Below are 17,508 nucleotides of genomic sequence, written 5' to 3' on the forward strand. Positions count from 1 at the left end.
CTTGAAAATTTTAAAATAGCATGGCAACATCACTGATTGCCGTAAAACTGTTGAATAATTTGGTCAGTAATCATACGACCACGTTGAATGACTTCGTCTGGTAGCAAGGCCAGTATAAAGAGCACCTAGAATGAATGCCAAATTTGTCAGTTTATTACTATCTCCGTAATTAAAACATTTATTCAATAACGGATTTTACAATAAAAGATCAATTTACCTTCTCTTTAGGAGAGTATGATTCGATATCATCAGGGAAAGCATCGGAAATGAGTTTATTAGCAGCAATAATTTCCTTCAAGATAATGCTATAAGTAATTTCCAGAATGTTTACACACAATTACATTCCGCGAACAGAGTATCATTCAAATCTCAACGAAATTAAATGAGTTAAAGATGCTTACTTATAGTTTTTGCTGTTCATTATCTGACTACTGATTGCAATAGTTTCAACTGGATTATAAACCTAATAGTAAATTTTGTCATTCAAGGAAAAAAAATGGCAGACCATGAGATAGTTCTTACCCACAATAACAGATATTGTTCAGTAGAACTTTATCAAATTAGCTTTACTCCACAGTTTATCATGTATCTGCTGTAGTTAAAGCACTCTTTATCAGAGCAAGGTCTGATGATTAAAGCTGGTACCTGATGGAACCATCCAGGTGGTATAATCAGTAATTCTCCTGCATTTTGCTCGATTTCAATGTAATTAACATTGCGAAATAGAGGATATTTTTCATCATCAATATTGAAGCTATCAATTGGACTGTATATAAAATAAATGCAATGTATTATTTTACGATTTGTAGGTTTGGCGAGTTTAGCATGAAGTTAATATGTGTTCAATCGCTAAACTACACAGCCTCGGTTAATTCAATTTATTTACCTGTTATATTTATAACAATTCAAAGGAAAACCACACATTTGATTGGGAGTAATATAAAATTTGTTGTCTTGTCCAGGGGGAAAAAGCTATCAAAAAAAGATTAAGTACATTTCCGACAATTATAATTCAGAATAAAATTATCAACAAGTATTTAATCTACTGTTCATGTATAACGTCACTCTGATGATAGCAATACTGTACCTTCCAACGTTTTCGACCGTGTAATACAGCATTTGTACCAGTCCAATTATATGGATCTGTTTATTGGAAAGATGCAATCTCTTGTGATACTCGTATTATAATAAAATTTCATATATTATAATTATCGTTCGTCTCACCAATATGCAAGTGCGATCTAGAATGTGCGCTACCCCATAACAGCATAGCATCCCAAGGACGTATCTCTTCTGGGAATAATTTAAAAAAATTTTCCTTGAAATAAATCTAAAATTATAAAATATGCAAAATTATGAATGGTATCGTTAGTCATCATCCTAAATACAAGATCGATATACAATGTTCTACGTAAATGAGCATTAAAGAACTAGAAATACAAAATTTGAGGTTAACTAAATTTTGATAATTTACTGTAATGTACGTTATACAGTATATATATATATATAAAGACTATAGGTATTTACACGATGAAAATTAATATTGCTATACTTACAGCTTCTCCAATATCAGCTTTTAGCTTGTCATGACGGTTGATAAATAATTCATCTTGTACATAATGCCATCTCGATGGCTTTCCATCTGGTACAACCTGACTAAACTCTTCTATTGTCATAGTTTTGACCTCAGCATTAATCATAGCACCCTAGTTCCAACGAAGATTAATAATGCAAATTAAGCTAATTTACAAATTGGATACATCAAGCTACCGGTAAATACTGAAAATTAGTTGATCAGCAATACTACAGAAATTGTCCAGGCTGTTACCAAACGCGTGTTAGTACCAATATACTGTACGTACATCTAAAATAAATGCACTATAAATGCTCAAGGTACAGTATATACTACTACTACATACACAAGTAGACATATCGAATCTCTTCAGTAATGTTGCACAAAACACGCTTGAAGTAAAAGGGGTAGAATAATTTGATGAAACTAACCTCCACACTGACAACTGGTACTTTTTGATTGCCATAATGGCTTTTAAAAAAGTCGCGATTCCATTTCATGGATGGCCACTCATTAACTACACCACGTATTAATACTGGTCTAAAGAATGCATAGATGATCAATAGTTTAAATAGAAATAGCTTTAGCCTATTGCAATACAATGTTAATAAGGACTTTGTTTATCACTGTTGCTAATATGCAAACATCGTAATATCGTGCAGCAAGACTTTAGTTTAGCAATATATTCTACGACTTGTAGCCATGTTCATCTACTGGAGTACTGTACTGCATTTTGGGAACTCTACGTATGAATACAAGTGAAATAGTGCACTTCAAGTATAGTAGTATTATCGGCCTAAAATGAAGGACTTTGCATCTAGATTATTATAAAAATATTATTTTAGCAAAATCATCTCCTTTACTTGTAGCCATAGCTGAACTGCAAAGTTTCGCTTACAATTGACAATCGAAGTACTTGGTAAATTCCTGCAAGCTTGCATTATCCCTAATGTTTACTCGATCAGTTGCAAAGGAATAATTTTGTAGATTGAATTCGCTATTAACAAGTTCTGCGTAATTGGTTTCGGTTACATTTTTCATTTCACTAGCAGCATTAAAGTAGAGCATAATAAAACCAAAACCACTAACGAAGCAAGCTGATAGAATGATCAAACGCACGCTTAGGCCCCATATTCTTTTCTCTCCATCCGAATCATCTTCATCATCTTGTGGTGTTGTGCTGCTCCCTCTGTACCTCAAAGCATGATTACTTTTATCCTTTTGATTCACGACTGCCTTTCTATTTCTATTCGTCATTTTGTCTGTAAGCTATTTCATAATAGTACCGCAATTAGGATGACTAAACCGATGAGTTTCTTATTTCAATCCATTTCCATGGGTCTTGAAATTGAATTTATGAAATGTTCTGCTCACTCCAATTGGAATATGCACTACTATAAGTAGAGGGACTTCTGTCTTAGCTGATTACTATACAGACAGCAGCCTGGAAAGAGTCGATGACCGTACGCACAATCATGCTACTGCCACCATACTATACACTGTATAGCATAGCACTGTACTGGACTGTATACTATAGGCAGTATAGCAACGACGAGTGGAGACCAGACATCTTCAACAAGAGCTGGCATCAATAACGATGTCCAAGCTATACTAATTGCAATTATAAAATTGGCTAATCTCTTAATTATCCATCGTAAATCTCGACTACTAAAGAAAACTAATCTAGTGACAGCGATAATCGTTTCATGTTTGCAACGGTAGGATATTTGCTTGTAGAATGAGCTAGAACTGTGCTCTCTGACATAATATGGCGAATGTCTGCCGCCATAGAGCTCCACTCAAGTTATTCTAAGCTCAGGATTTATAGCTATGATTAAAGGATCTCATCACTGTATTATAGATACCTTTTCCGAATATAGTAATACTGTACAGCGTAGTTATCTTTTCTCTGCCTCTTCTTAGTCTATCGAAATTGCAACGTCAAATTCAAATCTCCGATTAGAATTAGCTTCAATATTGGAATCATTCCATACGTACAATAACATCCAAGCTGCAAGAAACACCATCTTTCTGGATTACTGCAATACTGAGAGATACCTCTTTGCAATTTTGCTTTATTGGATCAAGATTAGGATGCCAAATTTAAATCTGCGACTATAATAGGTTTCAGCGTTGGAATCAAACTATACGTGTAATAATACTCGTGGTGAAGGAAAGACCACCTTCACGAACGCGTATCATCTTAGTCAGAGAGGAATTGGCTATACTACTAACCGATCAATATTGGATCTCTACAAAATATTGACCTCGTACGTATATTTCAGTATCTTAAGGTTAAGACTAACCCAATACCTTTTCAATTAATCTTTAACACCGTATAGTAACATATATATCTACTGAAATAGAGCAAAGCTACTTCATGTATTAGCGCTCAGATGACTAGTAAGGCACCCCTTCGTTTATATACGCAACTTTTGCGGCAAATAAACAACTTTCCTGTTACCGAAATGCGAAATAAACTAAGATACAACTTAAGGGAAATGTTTGAGGTTTATAAGCAAGAGTCCAACCCCGATAATGTAAGAAAGCTACTACAAGATGGAGAGAATCACCTAAAGCTATTACAGTTTCTCAACAATGCTGACCGGAGCGTTATTATGTCGTTATTTGAACGCAAGAAATGACATGGCAGTATAATCAGTTAATATTTACTGAATATTACAACATATCGCACGCACGAAATAACTTGTATATGCGTATACGAAGCTTGCTTTTATTCTCTGTTAATTTATATGTTCCAGATATTCAATCTCGTATATAATATCAATAGAATACGTTCAAGCTCATTTAGTATTTTTCATTGATAAGTTAATCCACTATTTACAGATGAATTAATATACTGTATAGGCTATACTTTGCTCTTTCAAGCTTCGGATAGCCAACAATTATTGCTATCTTACAATACAACCCAATGTACTATAGATCTTAAATAGGCTTTATACAAATCAGGTTCTTTCATAGTATATCATCGTTAATAATTTAGTAATGTGAAATATTCGAAACTGCTGAAGCTTTTTGCTATATCTTAAAATATACATCTGTTGCTGTACAAAATATCTTTATCCTAGTTTTATTAATAACGTATCGGATCACGATGACTTGGACATTTTAGATTCATCGTGTATCAACAACTCTTTAACGAGATAAAATGTATCCCTTACTTGATTATTACCGTCTGCCAAAACTGTGAATGTAGCACTGCAAATAAAAATAAATGCATCTGTTAAATATCAAATTGACACGCAGAGTAAGACTGTCCAATTTATGAGGTGTTATCAGTACAATATACCAAAAAATAGAGTAGCTTACTTCAAGTTTTGATCAGACGACGATTTACTACACTCTTCAAGAACTCTTCGATACAGGTCGCTTCCAAGTTCATTGATACAGTGCCTAAATGAATGATACAAAATTTCAAATAATTCATCCACCTGCCGTGTTCATTTTGTGTTGCAAAATACTTATGCGAAAGCACAAAGAATAATATTAAAGTAAACACTTCAATTTAACGTTATAGTCATTACTCTGTTATTCGCGCCTTGCATTCACTTCCTTCATTATCCTGTACCAAATCCTCAATTTGATCCTTATTTTTAGCAGCTTTTGCCGAGGTTAAAATGACCTAATGACGATGCAAAAATATATATTTTAGAAGTTTCAACATGGATAATAAAAATCTATAATTACTATGACAGCTTACCTGATCATCGTCCGATTCATAATCCTCAAAATCATCAGAGTAATCTCCGCATGACGAATGTGTTGAGTTGTCGTTAGCAGCAGTTCTGTTTTCAAAGTCCTTCCCACAACTATGAGTATCTCCACTGTCACTAGATTCGAAGTCATCGGAATAATCATTCTCTGATTTCAATGACTGGTCTTTCAATTCATCATTGCTCGATCGTGATAGTAAACTGCTATTCTTGGCCATTTTAATGCTACCACCGGAAGAGTTTTCTTGCCTAGCGTATAGCAGAAATTTTTTGATTAAAAGTTAATGTTTTACGTATTAAATAGAGATGATTAAAGTAACGTAACTTTAATGATGATTAAGAAGTTGCGTAATTATTATAATGTTGACATACGCGTAACCGTATATCCGGTAGAATTATAGAAAATCGAATCTTATACATCCAATGGATATAATACCTGGTATCAGCCCGATTTGCAACTGCTTCTTGTTCCGAAATGAATAATTGAAGATTATCTTTGACGTATACCGTACTTAATAAAGCGCCAGCACTACATCAATATCAGAGAGAATAGTGAGATGCAGGCTGTAATGAGACTTTAAATTAGAATTTTTGAGGGTATATCTTTCGTGATATATACGTATATATATATATCAACAAAAGTTTGAAATTACCTGGGCCTTTCGTCAGCATTTTTCGTTAGTGCCATTCGTATAAGTTCATTTATATCGCTAGAGAATTGTGGCGGTAATGGCTAAAAGGAGTGGATAACGTTAGGTGATGAATAATTTAATTTAGATATAGCAAAACCAACTTTAGTATAATATATCATTATTAAACTGACTTTATCGTTGTAACATTATATAGTGGACACGTATGGAGTTATTCTTACCTTGTATTCAGTTTTGACAATTTTATAAAATAGAGTAACTAAATTTGTTGCATCAAAGGCTGGTTTTAGGGCACACAGTTCATAAAGCAGGCATCCCATGGACTAATGCAATAGCAATAATAGATATATCTTAACAATTTACATATGCATGTGTATTTACTTTCTATATGCAATTAATTTAAAAACAACACTGTGAGTGTTAGGGTAGAGTTGATATGAAATTCTGCAGTAAGAAAGACTGTGGTATTTTAATTTTAAAAAGAATACCCAAATATCGCTTTTTGAACTATATGGCAAGTCTTGGCATAATTCTGGACTTAAGTAACAAGGAGTTCCGACTTTAGATTGAGCCATATCAAAGGTATTATCCATAATACGGGATACACCAAAGTCACCTGCATCAATAAGATGTCAAATCTGTCTATTACATAGCTAGTTGAATGAAATCAGGCAAGTACAAAAAGCAATGTAATATATTTTATTACCTAATTTGACTAATTGTTTCTTGGTTAAAAACACATTAGGACTCTTGATATCTCTATCCAATATTTAACAAACGATTAAGTATGATCAGCGCTTTCGTTAGTACAGCCGTTATATTAATAAGAGCAACGAATTAACTTACTTTTTTCTTATAATAATTAATAAATCACATCACATTATTACTACCTACCTATGCAATATTTTCATAGTGTGTAGGTACTGAATTGCCATTAACAGTTGCACAAACCACTATAAAAATAATAATGTTAGCATTATATACTATTATGTAGTTTCTACTCTAATGCCACTTAAATCTAACGCGTAGAGTATTATACGCCACATGATCTGAGAATAGAGCTCAAATTTCTGTATAATAAATAAGTAAACATAATCCTGATATTGCATTACCTTCATAATCTGTGACTCTCCAAAATAGGTTTCATTCTATCATATATCAATAAGCATTAACTTATGATTTTAGTAGTGTATTATCATGAGTTATATTTGTATATTTTAGCGCACTAACAAGGAAATTAGTTCAGTATGCTCTATACTTGAAATTACTACGTACTTCTTTTGCTTCGCAGACTTTATCAAATAAAGATCCACCTTCGTAATAATCCTATGGAAAAAATTTAGCTAATTGAGTAATTTATTATTTCTTTTACATATAACTTAATTGCAAACGTATTCGGTGTATATCTTCACCTGTACAATATATAAAAATTGACCACCTTCGCCGAAAAACGAATCTTGAAAAGTCACTACGTGTGGGTGCTTCATTTTCGACAGTATCCTTCAATAGATCAAAATTATGTAATTATATAGGGCTATAGCATGATTCTAAACTGTAGTAGATAGTACAGGAAACGTAAAAATCTGACACTGAGTGAAAACAGCAATATTCTGATTATATTTAACGATATGTTTATAAATGAATATACATCAAAGTCAGAAATTATAGCAACATTTATAGTTGAAAAGCGGAGGATTCATAGTTTAATTTTTGCTAATGAATTGCAAGTAAATTTGATGAGTGCATACTTCTTTAAGAAACGGAAAGCTTTGAAATTTCCTAATACAACATTAGAATATAACTATCCATGGACTACTAGGTTTTCTTTTAGTAGTTCATGGACTATCATATTTGAAAGCTTGACAATATTACAAAAATCCTAGTTCTGCGGTAACTATCTGACTTTATCGTGATGCATATTGTAAATTCCTTCCGTTTACGTTTGAAAGCCTTACTTAGCTTCGCTTTTAATAGTTTCTGCAGTTCTATACTTGCTCTTCTGATCCAATCGTACTTCTTTAATAGCAACCAATCTTTTAATAACAGATCGAGAGGAAGGGGTAATTCATTTTAATAATTTGCAAACACACAGTACGAAATAGCAGAGAGATTTTTTCCTATACTAAGCTATACGACATTAGGACAATTTAATAATTCTGCCTTAATAGAAATACTCGTATCTTGTATTATCTATGCTTAGCTTGCAATTAGGTTACGAATCATCACTACTTTTTATACATATACTAGTTTAATTTTTTAACGACAGCCTCCATAGAAGAAATGATTCATTATAATAGATATTATTACGAATTCGCTAACTTCATAACCCATTTGCTGGTAAGGTAAGTTCCATAGAATATGCTCACCCTTGGATCATTTATTTTACAGTAATGTTAAACTGTACAAATTTGTAACTTACGATCAGTTATAACAAGTAATCATGAATAAAATAGTATGGAATGCCATGTTGAATATTAACAGGACTATATTATCTTACAATTTACCTTCGAGTAATATGGGAGCGCGCTAGAAAGACCTGGCTAAAACTACCGTTGCCTAATAACTTGAGTTTGTCGTAGGACTCCATAGGGAAGATTTGAGCATTACTGTATAGTTTGTTTATTTAAAATTAAGTTCCGTTAACTCTAGTAAGCGAATACTGTAATCGTGAAATTATAGAAGCACGACCATAATATGCTATCAAGGTTATAATTGACTAGAGAATCCCAACATCGAAACATCCATGATCGCAAGATTTAAGCTGTAAACGTCAGAAAGGTTAATATAACTCTTATGAAGCTATACACTAATACAGTTATTGGGTTGCTAGTGAATTTTTAATTAGTACTAGTGTTAGCAACTCGGTCTGCAATATAGTTAACACTGGTCAAACTAATGTATTCGGGTACCTAATTCTAAACTATACAGTGTACTACAATGGCTGCGCAATGGTCGTATTGTGCTGTCTATTTATACAGTAATGTATACAGTAAATAGATATACTATACGTGACTACGTATACCAAAACTAGAGTACTAGCAGAAGCGCCTTAATAGTCCATTACTAATCATGGTTCCAATGCATTGTGACGAGAGAGAAATTAAAATATTATTTTATTATTAATTCATTTTTTAGAATATCGTACTAGGTAATAAAGCAATGGTGAATAGTAAAAATATTACAACAAACGCGAGTTATTACGCGTGAGCGATGAAGAAATGCTTACAGAAAATCAATCTCCACGCAATTTAGATTAACTACTCGTATATTCTGGCTCTTTATACTATCTATAACGTAAATCCCATGCAGTATAATGTAAGTATGGTAGTCCACGTACTGCATATACAGTATATTACCCACTATCATCCAGTAACCAATAGGATTTTGATAGGTATATATTATACGCTACGTATATACAATCCCTTCAAAATGGCCGGCTAAGTGTTATATCTTACTGCCTTATCTCAGTAATTGTCCTATTTTATATACAGGAAATAAATTTTCAATATTCGGCTATTTATTTTAACGACAAAATAAAGTTGTAAACACTTATTTATTGATCATTCATTCATCGATTAAAAAAATATCTAATAGTGTAACCACGCTTAAGATCAAAGCAATCAACGTAGAATTTACTTACTAATTTTTTATGCGGCTCAATCATCTCAAATTAGAATAATACATAGTGTAATAAAAAATCAAATTTAAAACATCATAAATAAAATACTAACTGTCGAGTTTATTACTAGCACATTTTAAACCAAAGATTGAATCTTTTAACGTAATACGGCCTCCCTAAATCTGACGTTGATATGTGAGAAACCTACATTAGCTATTTGACGATGTTTTCAGATTTAAGAAAGATCTAATAGAATAATAATTATTATACTTGATTAGTTCGTAGATCATTCTGCGTGTGTCGATGATTATAATATTAACGTAGACGCTCAGTTGTTTTAAATTTACTTCACAACAAAAATAGTATAGACGCTCTCCCAATTTGCTGGCTTAATCTCACTAAGGACTTTGTATTAGTATACGATTAAAAGCCGTAATAACTATAATTAATTATTTCACTTATAATTTTCATATCATAGAATCAATCAAGTACGTAGAGCGACCGAGAGTTTGATTTTAGACATGAATCATTTGCTTCCTATTCATAATCGGAGTCATTCCGTAAATTTAGCTAAATTAGCATGATATTGCTATTGTATAAAAATCACTAATAAATTTATAAGTGCAAATTATACTGTACTAGTGAACATCAATTGGTGAGGTAAAAGGAATGTATAGCTTTTGCCTATGGTGTTCCTGGCGGATTAAGTAGATACGTAATCATTTATAATATACAATTCTTTGTGCTTTCTCCAAACTTTTCTAGCCCAGTTTGGAACATGAGTACGCCACCTAGATTTCCATTCGTCTAATGCACTATCGGATAAGCTGATAGTCTATGTATAAGAGAGATTAATTATATTATGCATTAATTAATATAATAAGATTGCAATACAAAATTACTAATGATAATGATATGCATTAGTTGCATGTCATACCAAGTGAGGAGGATAGTTTGCGTCCATATGACCCATAATTATATAATCTTTGGTGCTTATCAAATTTGCACCGATACACGTAGAATTAATATGTAATGTGGTAAATCCTTTCTTTATGTGAGCTTTCGCAAATAAAACCTCTGATATTCTTACAAGAACTTTAGCAGAGGTATCGAATTGTTCCACTGAAATAACACGAGCACGAATACCTATATGAAATTATCGAGCCGTTTTAATAGAATTAATTTGTTATGAAGCTATAACTCATAAATATTTCTATAATATCTAAAGCAATTATTATTGACTTCCATTTAAATGGAAGATGCAGTACCCTTACCAAATGTGTATCGTCTCTTACGAAACTGCCACAAACTAGGTTTATCAAATCTATTTAGGCAATATTCTACAAAGGCGGAAAAAAACCAATAATGAGATCTTTAATCATTAACTCATTTTATATCTATAGGATTTCAGTCCTCACTTATGACTGTTAACTCTCATTTTTGCTATAAATCAAACTTACTAATTCCACAGTCTTTAAGGTGACAAGGATTAAGTTCGTTAATTTTAGAGCATGAACCCTCAATGTGAATAAATCGGTATCTCTTCGCATATCCTGCGTTGCACTCGCGTGAACAGTTACCCCAACTTGACCATGTGGTTTCACATTCTGGAATAATAGCAGATTACAATTTACTTTTTAGAATACTATAAAAGGAAATAAGCTTGAAAGGTTATGGGCTAGTAATTTTAATTGACATGATATATTTCAATGTAATTCTACTTAATTTAGCTGCATAAACAAGTTGTTATTGCCTTGTATTGACTCTGTGATTTAAAATGTTAATATGATCAATTCTACTATTTACATAAAATGCAGATGGGTTCATAGTAGCTACCGTACCTTCTCGGCTTTTTATAGGGGGTGGTGTTGATGTACCTGTACATATATAAATTATTAACGTTATTAAAAAAACGCTATTCCACTGTGGTAAGTAAGTCAAATAAAAAATTAAGACTATTTAATAACAGAAGAAAATATATACCAGAAATAATTGAACTCGGCTTGATACAGACACCAAAATCATGTACTGGAAATTTGTTACAAGCTAAAGCAGTTGGCCAAGTTTGATTATTAAATCTTTTGATAATGGGCTCTGCTATATTGCGAGCATCCTCACAGACTGATTGACAAGGTGGCACCGGCTTTGCCATCTCGGAACATATTGGAAAATAAAGAGTGCATAGAAAGAAACGTAACTTTTCATACCATGATCTATTAATTGCTTTGATGTAGTCCACTAGAAGTATGTAACGTTCGATTTCTGATTTTGCAATATCTTGATTTTCGTGATATGCCCTATTTGGAAATTTTGTATGATTATAAATTTCTCTGCACATAGACATTTTCATAGGTTGACAACCATTAGGGAGAGGAGCCAACCATATACACGGTAACCATATTAATAGAAAGATGAGACTGATGGTCCTTTTCATCGTAAATGCCAATAGTATTGCTTAATTTATTCCTATGTAAGTGAAGTTAAGTCCAATAATATTTGATATGCAGATCCAAGCGTACTGTAAATCTAAAGTATACTAGATTGATTAATGATTTGTAGCAGAGTTATCTTCATCACCTTCTTATAAATATTTCGGGATGACGAATTTCGTTGATAAGGCTGAGTAGACGGCGCCTTGATGTAATTAATTACTAGCTAGCGATAAGTATTCTTACCAGACAAGTCTACTAAGTAATAAAGACCTCCCTTTGTTGACCTCTTTATACTCTACCGTTTATACGCCGAATACTACGGTACCGTTATTGCTCCTCTCTCATCTTGCGTATGATATCTTTATAGATGGATTCTTAAAGCCTCCTTTATCGTTATTTGTTATAGCATTGCTCGAAAATATTAAAAATTGCTTTACTAATATTATTACCGTTCATAAACGTTTACACAAATATGTACCTGCTGATTACCGTCATCTTTTAACCGGAGAATAGACTCAAACAAATATTGATGGGATTTCAGCTTACGAAATTTAATAAAATCAATATTAGTTAAGATACTAGATATCCAAGTGGCTATATAAAATGCACTCGAAGCAATTTATTTGAAAACATACCGTAACATCAGTGGATCTATTGCCATTGACATATCCACAGATTCCATTTAAAGTAGCATTGTCATATCGGATAAATTATTCAACGCATTCAATTGCATATCTGATAAATCCCACGAATTCTATTATTTGTAGTTATTATTTGTAGAATTTTGTTATTTTCAGATAATAAATTCTAACTCTTTAATCATCCAATCATGCTAGTTTGACGCGGACTAACCTGAGCTATGCACCCTAACAGAGGTTACTATAAAAAATAGAAGCAAATTAATTCAGCCATACCGGAACTTACTGATTAGCTACCGGTGTATCTATATACACAGTATACAGTTTCATTCTTGGTTTATCACTTCCTTTTTCGATATATGGTGATTTACGCAAGTTAGATGGACATATACAGTTGATTGTACTAATAGCATAACTGAAAAAGAGTGCCGCTAAATTAAGATACTGTCTGCAGCATTTTAAAATTATTCCGTAATCATATCTTTATTAGATCAAATTGTAGCTTTATTCTATAGTATACTGGGCGTGTATTACATTTTGATGTCTATACCAATTCACAATAATATCGCGATCGTTTAATGCTGAAACAATAGAATTACGACAAAAATACCACTAATTGCTAAATTTCTATAACTAATGAATGCAATTTAATTTTTCAAAAGGTCGATAATTGCTTGATTTAGGCCGCACACTTGGGTTATGGCGCCTACAACGTCATTAGCATTAAAGGAATAGTTTAAGACGTCCTTGATTCATTTAGATATATTACGCCGTTGCTTTAATTTCTAGTGTTCATATTTCTTGTTTTCGTACCTTTCATATAGTATCAGTGTTAGTTATTTCAATGTTGACATAAGAATTGCCATGATTAGCATGACATTAACAGAGCACATAACTATCCTAACTTACGTATTGCATTATACAACAAAAACTAATGTACAACATTTAATATAACCCCATCAAAACATGTTGATAACAAATACAGGCCTAATAAGATTGTTTTATTAGAACTAACTTGTGTTTGTTGTCGACGGCAAACATCATCTTCACAACAACATTGACATTTTTAAGTAACCATAATAAAATCGATTAATAATTATAATAATGAACAAGAATGCACGAGCTTGCCTTCGTCATAGTACGGCAAAATCTAATCGTCAAATTTGTTTTTTACTGTATACCTACGGTATATGATCACTACTTTACTGATTTAATGTTGAAATTGATCAAATGATAATTATCGTCCTTCAAACACAATAATTGTTAGTATCGGACACAGAGTTTTATTAGGTAAACAGAACAAGATTTATGATGTCGCTAGCAATTTATCATTTATTATCAATTTTATCATTTTATTCCTTTACATGAAGCGCCCGACATAGATAATATTTCAAAGAGCCGAATATGGATTTATGAAATCATCAGTCTAATATGAGATAACCTTCTTTTGTCTGGCCGAAACTCTTTTTGATAAAGTAACAAAGTATTAAATATATTCGCCGAATAGTTATTTTTTCAATTTGATCCAACTAGAATGCCAATTATTGAAGAAATGCCTAAGTGGGAAACTGTTGTTGATAGAGATTAAATCAATATCTAATTTCGAATTTTGAGTCATTGCGCTTCTTAATGGATATTGTATACTATAGAACGAGATTTGATTTCGTTCCATTTTGGCTTATTCTCTCCAATGGACGTATATACTCATGAATGGAAATATCGATATAGTAAGTTATCATCTATGATATCTTATGCTGAGATAAACTAGCAGACGTAGTACAGCAATTTAAAAACGGTTATTAAATTGGTAACATTATTTATGAATGGCATGTCGTGATTACTGTAGGTAAACGGTAGCTAGCAAAACAAGAAACTGTGATTGATTCGAAAGTAAACAATAGCTAGCGATAGCATTAAATAATAATACTGCTGTTCATGCCATAATCAGAAGATTATAGAAAATATAAGGAACCATGCTATTTACCGGATACGTCAGTGATCCCCATTATAAAGTAGTTAGTCGAGGTAAATTATAATGACGATAGAATTAAAATATTATTGTATTTTTAGTTTACTCATTCTATCCCATCGATAACATGAATGTAATTACACGGTTATTTATTTATTCGTAATAATTAATTTATAGTTTTAAATCAAACATTCTAAGGCATACGATCAAGTTAAACAATACCACATCAGCGATTCTACTGACGTCCATCCTGATACAGTAATGAAAAATGTGACGATTTGAATTTTACATTTTAAGATTAAAACTGAGGCATTTTATTTTCTTTTCAATTACTGTACATTAATAAGGTAATAGTTCAGTTTTATGACTTCTATTTACTTTGTATTAGAGGATTGATCACCTAATTCGCAGTGTTACATAAAATCCTATGCTTTTACCGTGTAATTCTGAAAGAAAGTTTGAAAGTTCTATAGTATAAAAAGGTAGAAACATTAACTTTTCTATGTTGAAATACTTGATTGCAATTCTCAATTACATTACTGTACTATAGAAAGATAAATGACCTGTCGTGGATTAATATCGTACAATCCAATTTTTTATCAAATTTTTTGCATGAGAAGACTTAGAATTGTTTGGCATTCATTGGGAAATCTTGGAAAATATTAAATTCATAAATTGTCAACGATATTTTATACTTTTCTTTCATATCACTATAGTTGAACTAAGGTTTGACTCATTAATGTACGAATAAGATCTAATTAAAAACGTCAACAATGTTATGGCTATTATAAGACGAGCTTTCATTTATGTACCGATATGTGTAAAGTTGACTTAAAACCAGCTCGAAGCACACAGTGTTTATTGTCACTGCTGATACTTTTGTTAACTTAATACGAGGTCGTGAGGCATTCTATATTTCCAAATTGACAGTTTCAATATCTAAACTATTAATGTATGACTGCAACTTCTGAGTTTATTGTTTATATTCATAATTAATACGTTTTCGATCATAATATAATAGTATATGACTAATAAATATAGTTCTTTTACAGCCTACAGTACAATATGTGGTGTGTTCTATATTTATTTTGAAATTATAATCCCGATTGTCAAGATCATAAGACTGATACCTGTATACAGCTATATTAATATTGCCTTGATTGTGCCAGTATCAGCCGTAAATGATATAATGTACTATAGTGTAATAAATTGTTACGGGAGCATAAATTTCAATGCTTCAACACGGTATACTGACAGTAAAAAAATGAGATAAAATATTGTATTTCAAGGTCGCAGCAATGCCGTATGAATGAAATTAAAATATTATACTATAAAATATAAGGTAGGCCTAAAATATTTTAAGATTTGTTACCGTTTTGCTGTTGATTTTAAGTGCTGATTACCTCTCTAAGAATAACAATTACGAACTACTGAATAGTGCTAAAGATGCATACGCTGGGTAATTTTATTTCACGAAAAAGACTAATAAAGGGCTCATTAGAAGGTCATACTGCTCCTTAGAATAGATTGAATGATAATTTCTATTCTAAAATTCAATTTAATCGAAAGAGCTTCATACAGTACTCTACATTTTGGAGTTAATTGAACAACTATGTTGACGATTATTGGCTTTGGATGGATATTATGAAGATTATAATAGCTATCCACATCTTCGTAGTCCTTTCAGTGGAAAGTTTGAATTATCCTTTAATAGTACTAGGTTATTATGATTTATAGAAATATACACTGATTTAATTCAGGTTCCTGAAGTGAAATTTTTACTTGATTGTTCGATTCTTGTATCGCTGTGATTTAACCTTGATTAGACAAAGAGAGTGATTACTCACACCGCAGTATACGCTATCAATATTGCTTACGTTGTTTAATAATAGTGTGAAGTTAGTATACATTTTACCATAAAAGTATCTGTACGATTTCTACTGGGAATTTCACAACCTTACAAATCTGAAAGAAAAGAAACTGCTACTTAGAATTTCTTTAGACTTTAGATCTTTGGTTAAGAACGTAGGTTGTATTTCAACGTGAAGTACTATATATATAGACATGTAAACTTTCATGAAGTAATGATTTTAGAATATCTATTATCAAAATATCATAAAGGGTAAATATTGGAGTGTTGTCGAAATGAATTTAACCTATGACACGATTTCAATTCCACGCTGGGATATGTATGATGATTGCACAACTCACAACTCACTAACTGGTTATGTTTACAAGCCATCAATGTTGCATTAAAATAAAACTGATCATGAGCTTGGATTCACCCATTCTAAGTAAGCCACGTATGGGATTCCCATAATTTATGTCAAGATCTATTTGTGTCATAACTCATGAATTATTATGGCCTAATATAGAACACTAATATCACAATGTTGTGGATTAAATTTGGGTCGTGCGTCCTATACGGTGGGATCAATGCCCCTAGGTAAGACTGGGATAAGCATTTTCTGCATCCTCTCTTTCTTTTAGGGTCTCTAGAGTTCACTATACATTATCACCGCGTAATCACGATTATAAGGACTTCCCTCTATGCAGTCACAGGCCACTTTTTTTAGGGATTCCGTGCTGTACTTGGCGTATTTACGGTGTCTATCAACGAAATTTGATTCCTGCTAGAAGCATGCTTCTATATATTACATTATTCATTCTTTGCATAATCTTGACATCATCCAGACAGCAGAGGCTAGTGACAAGGCACAGATTGATTCAGACTTACATGAAATGACGATTGGTAAACTACAATTATCATATAGTACATGAGGCTTCGTGAAATTAAAGCTTGATATCGTAAAATTTAAATTATCCGCACATAGGAACAATCATGGTCTTTATTGCATTATTTACGTCCGCTTACTTAGGTATTCAACAGGTA

The 17,508-nt window shown here is 32.1% G+C and overlaps 3 protein-coding genes across 3 annotated transcripts; all 3 read right to left on the reverse strand.

Moving 5' to 3' along the window:
- Nucleotides 1–29: 29 nt before the first annotated feature.
- On the reverse strand, nt 30–2,830 carry TRIADDRAFT_51707 (uncharacterized protein; the record flags this gene model as incomplete). Its single annotated transcript, XM_002108581.1, has 10 exons — nt 30–125; nt 218–305; nt 402–463; nt 646–766; nt 887–972; nt 1,088–1,143; nt 1,225–1,330; nt 1,557–1,706; nt 2,005–2,113; nt 2,472–2,830. 10 exons carry the CDS (start codon nt 2,828–2,830, stop codon nt 30–32), a joined length of 1,233 nt encoding a protein of 410 aa, XP_002108617.1.
- A 1,853-nt stretch (nt 2,831–4,683) lies between these two features.
- TRIADDRAFT_51708 (uncharacterized protein) lies at nt 4,684–8,544 on the reverse strand (the record flags this gene model as incomplete). The annotated part of the gene is made up of 15 exons (XM_002108582.1): nt 4,684–4,792; nt 4,904–4,987; nt 5,119–5,216; nt 5,295–5,556; nt 5,744–5,836; nt 5,961–6,040; nt 6,179–6,280; nt 6,446–6,573; nt 6,664–6,716; nt 6,852–6,910; nt 7,070–7,105; nt 7,233–7,283; nt 7,370–7,457; nt 7,913–7,990; nt 8,462–8,544. 15 exons carry the CDS (start codon nt 8,542–8,544, stop codon nt 4,684–4,686), a joined length of 1,404 nt encoding a protein of 467 aa, XP_002108618.1.
- Nucleotides 8,545–10,279: 1,735 nt separating this feature from the next.
- TRIADDRAFT_63481 (expressed hypothetical protein) lies at nt 10,280–11,728 on the reverse strand (the record flags this gene model as incomplete). The annotated part of the gene is made up of 6 exons (XM_002108583.1): nt 10,280–10,411; nt 10,514–10,722; nt 10,851–10,916; nt 11,037–11,183; nt 11,418–11,453; nt 11,560–11,728. 6 exons carry the CDS (start codon nt 11,726–11,728, stop codon nt 10,280–10,282), a joined length of 759 nt encoding a protein of 252 aa, XP_002108619.1.
- Between the last annotated feature and the right edge of the window lie 5,780 nt (nt 11,729–17,508).

This window comes from Trichoplax adhaerens, genomic scaffold (assembly GCF_000150275.1).
Source record: "Trichoplax adhaerens TRIADscaffold_1 genomic scaffold, whole genome shotgun sequence".
NCBI lineage: Eukaryota > Metazoa > Placozoa > Uniplacotomia > Trichoplacea > Trichoplacidae > Trichoplax > Trichoplax adhaerens.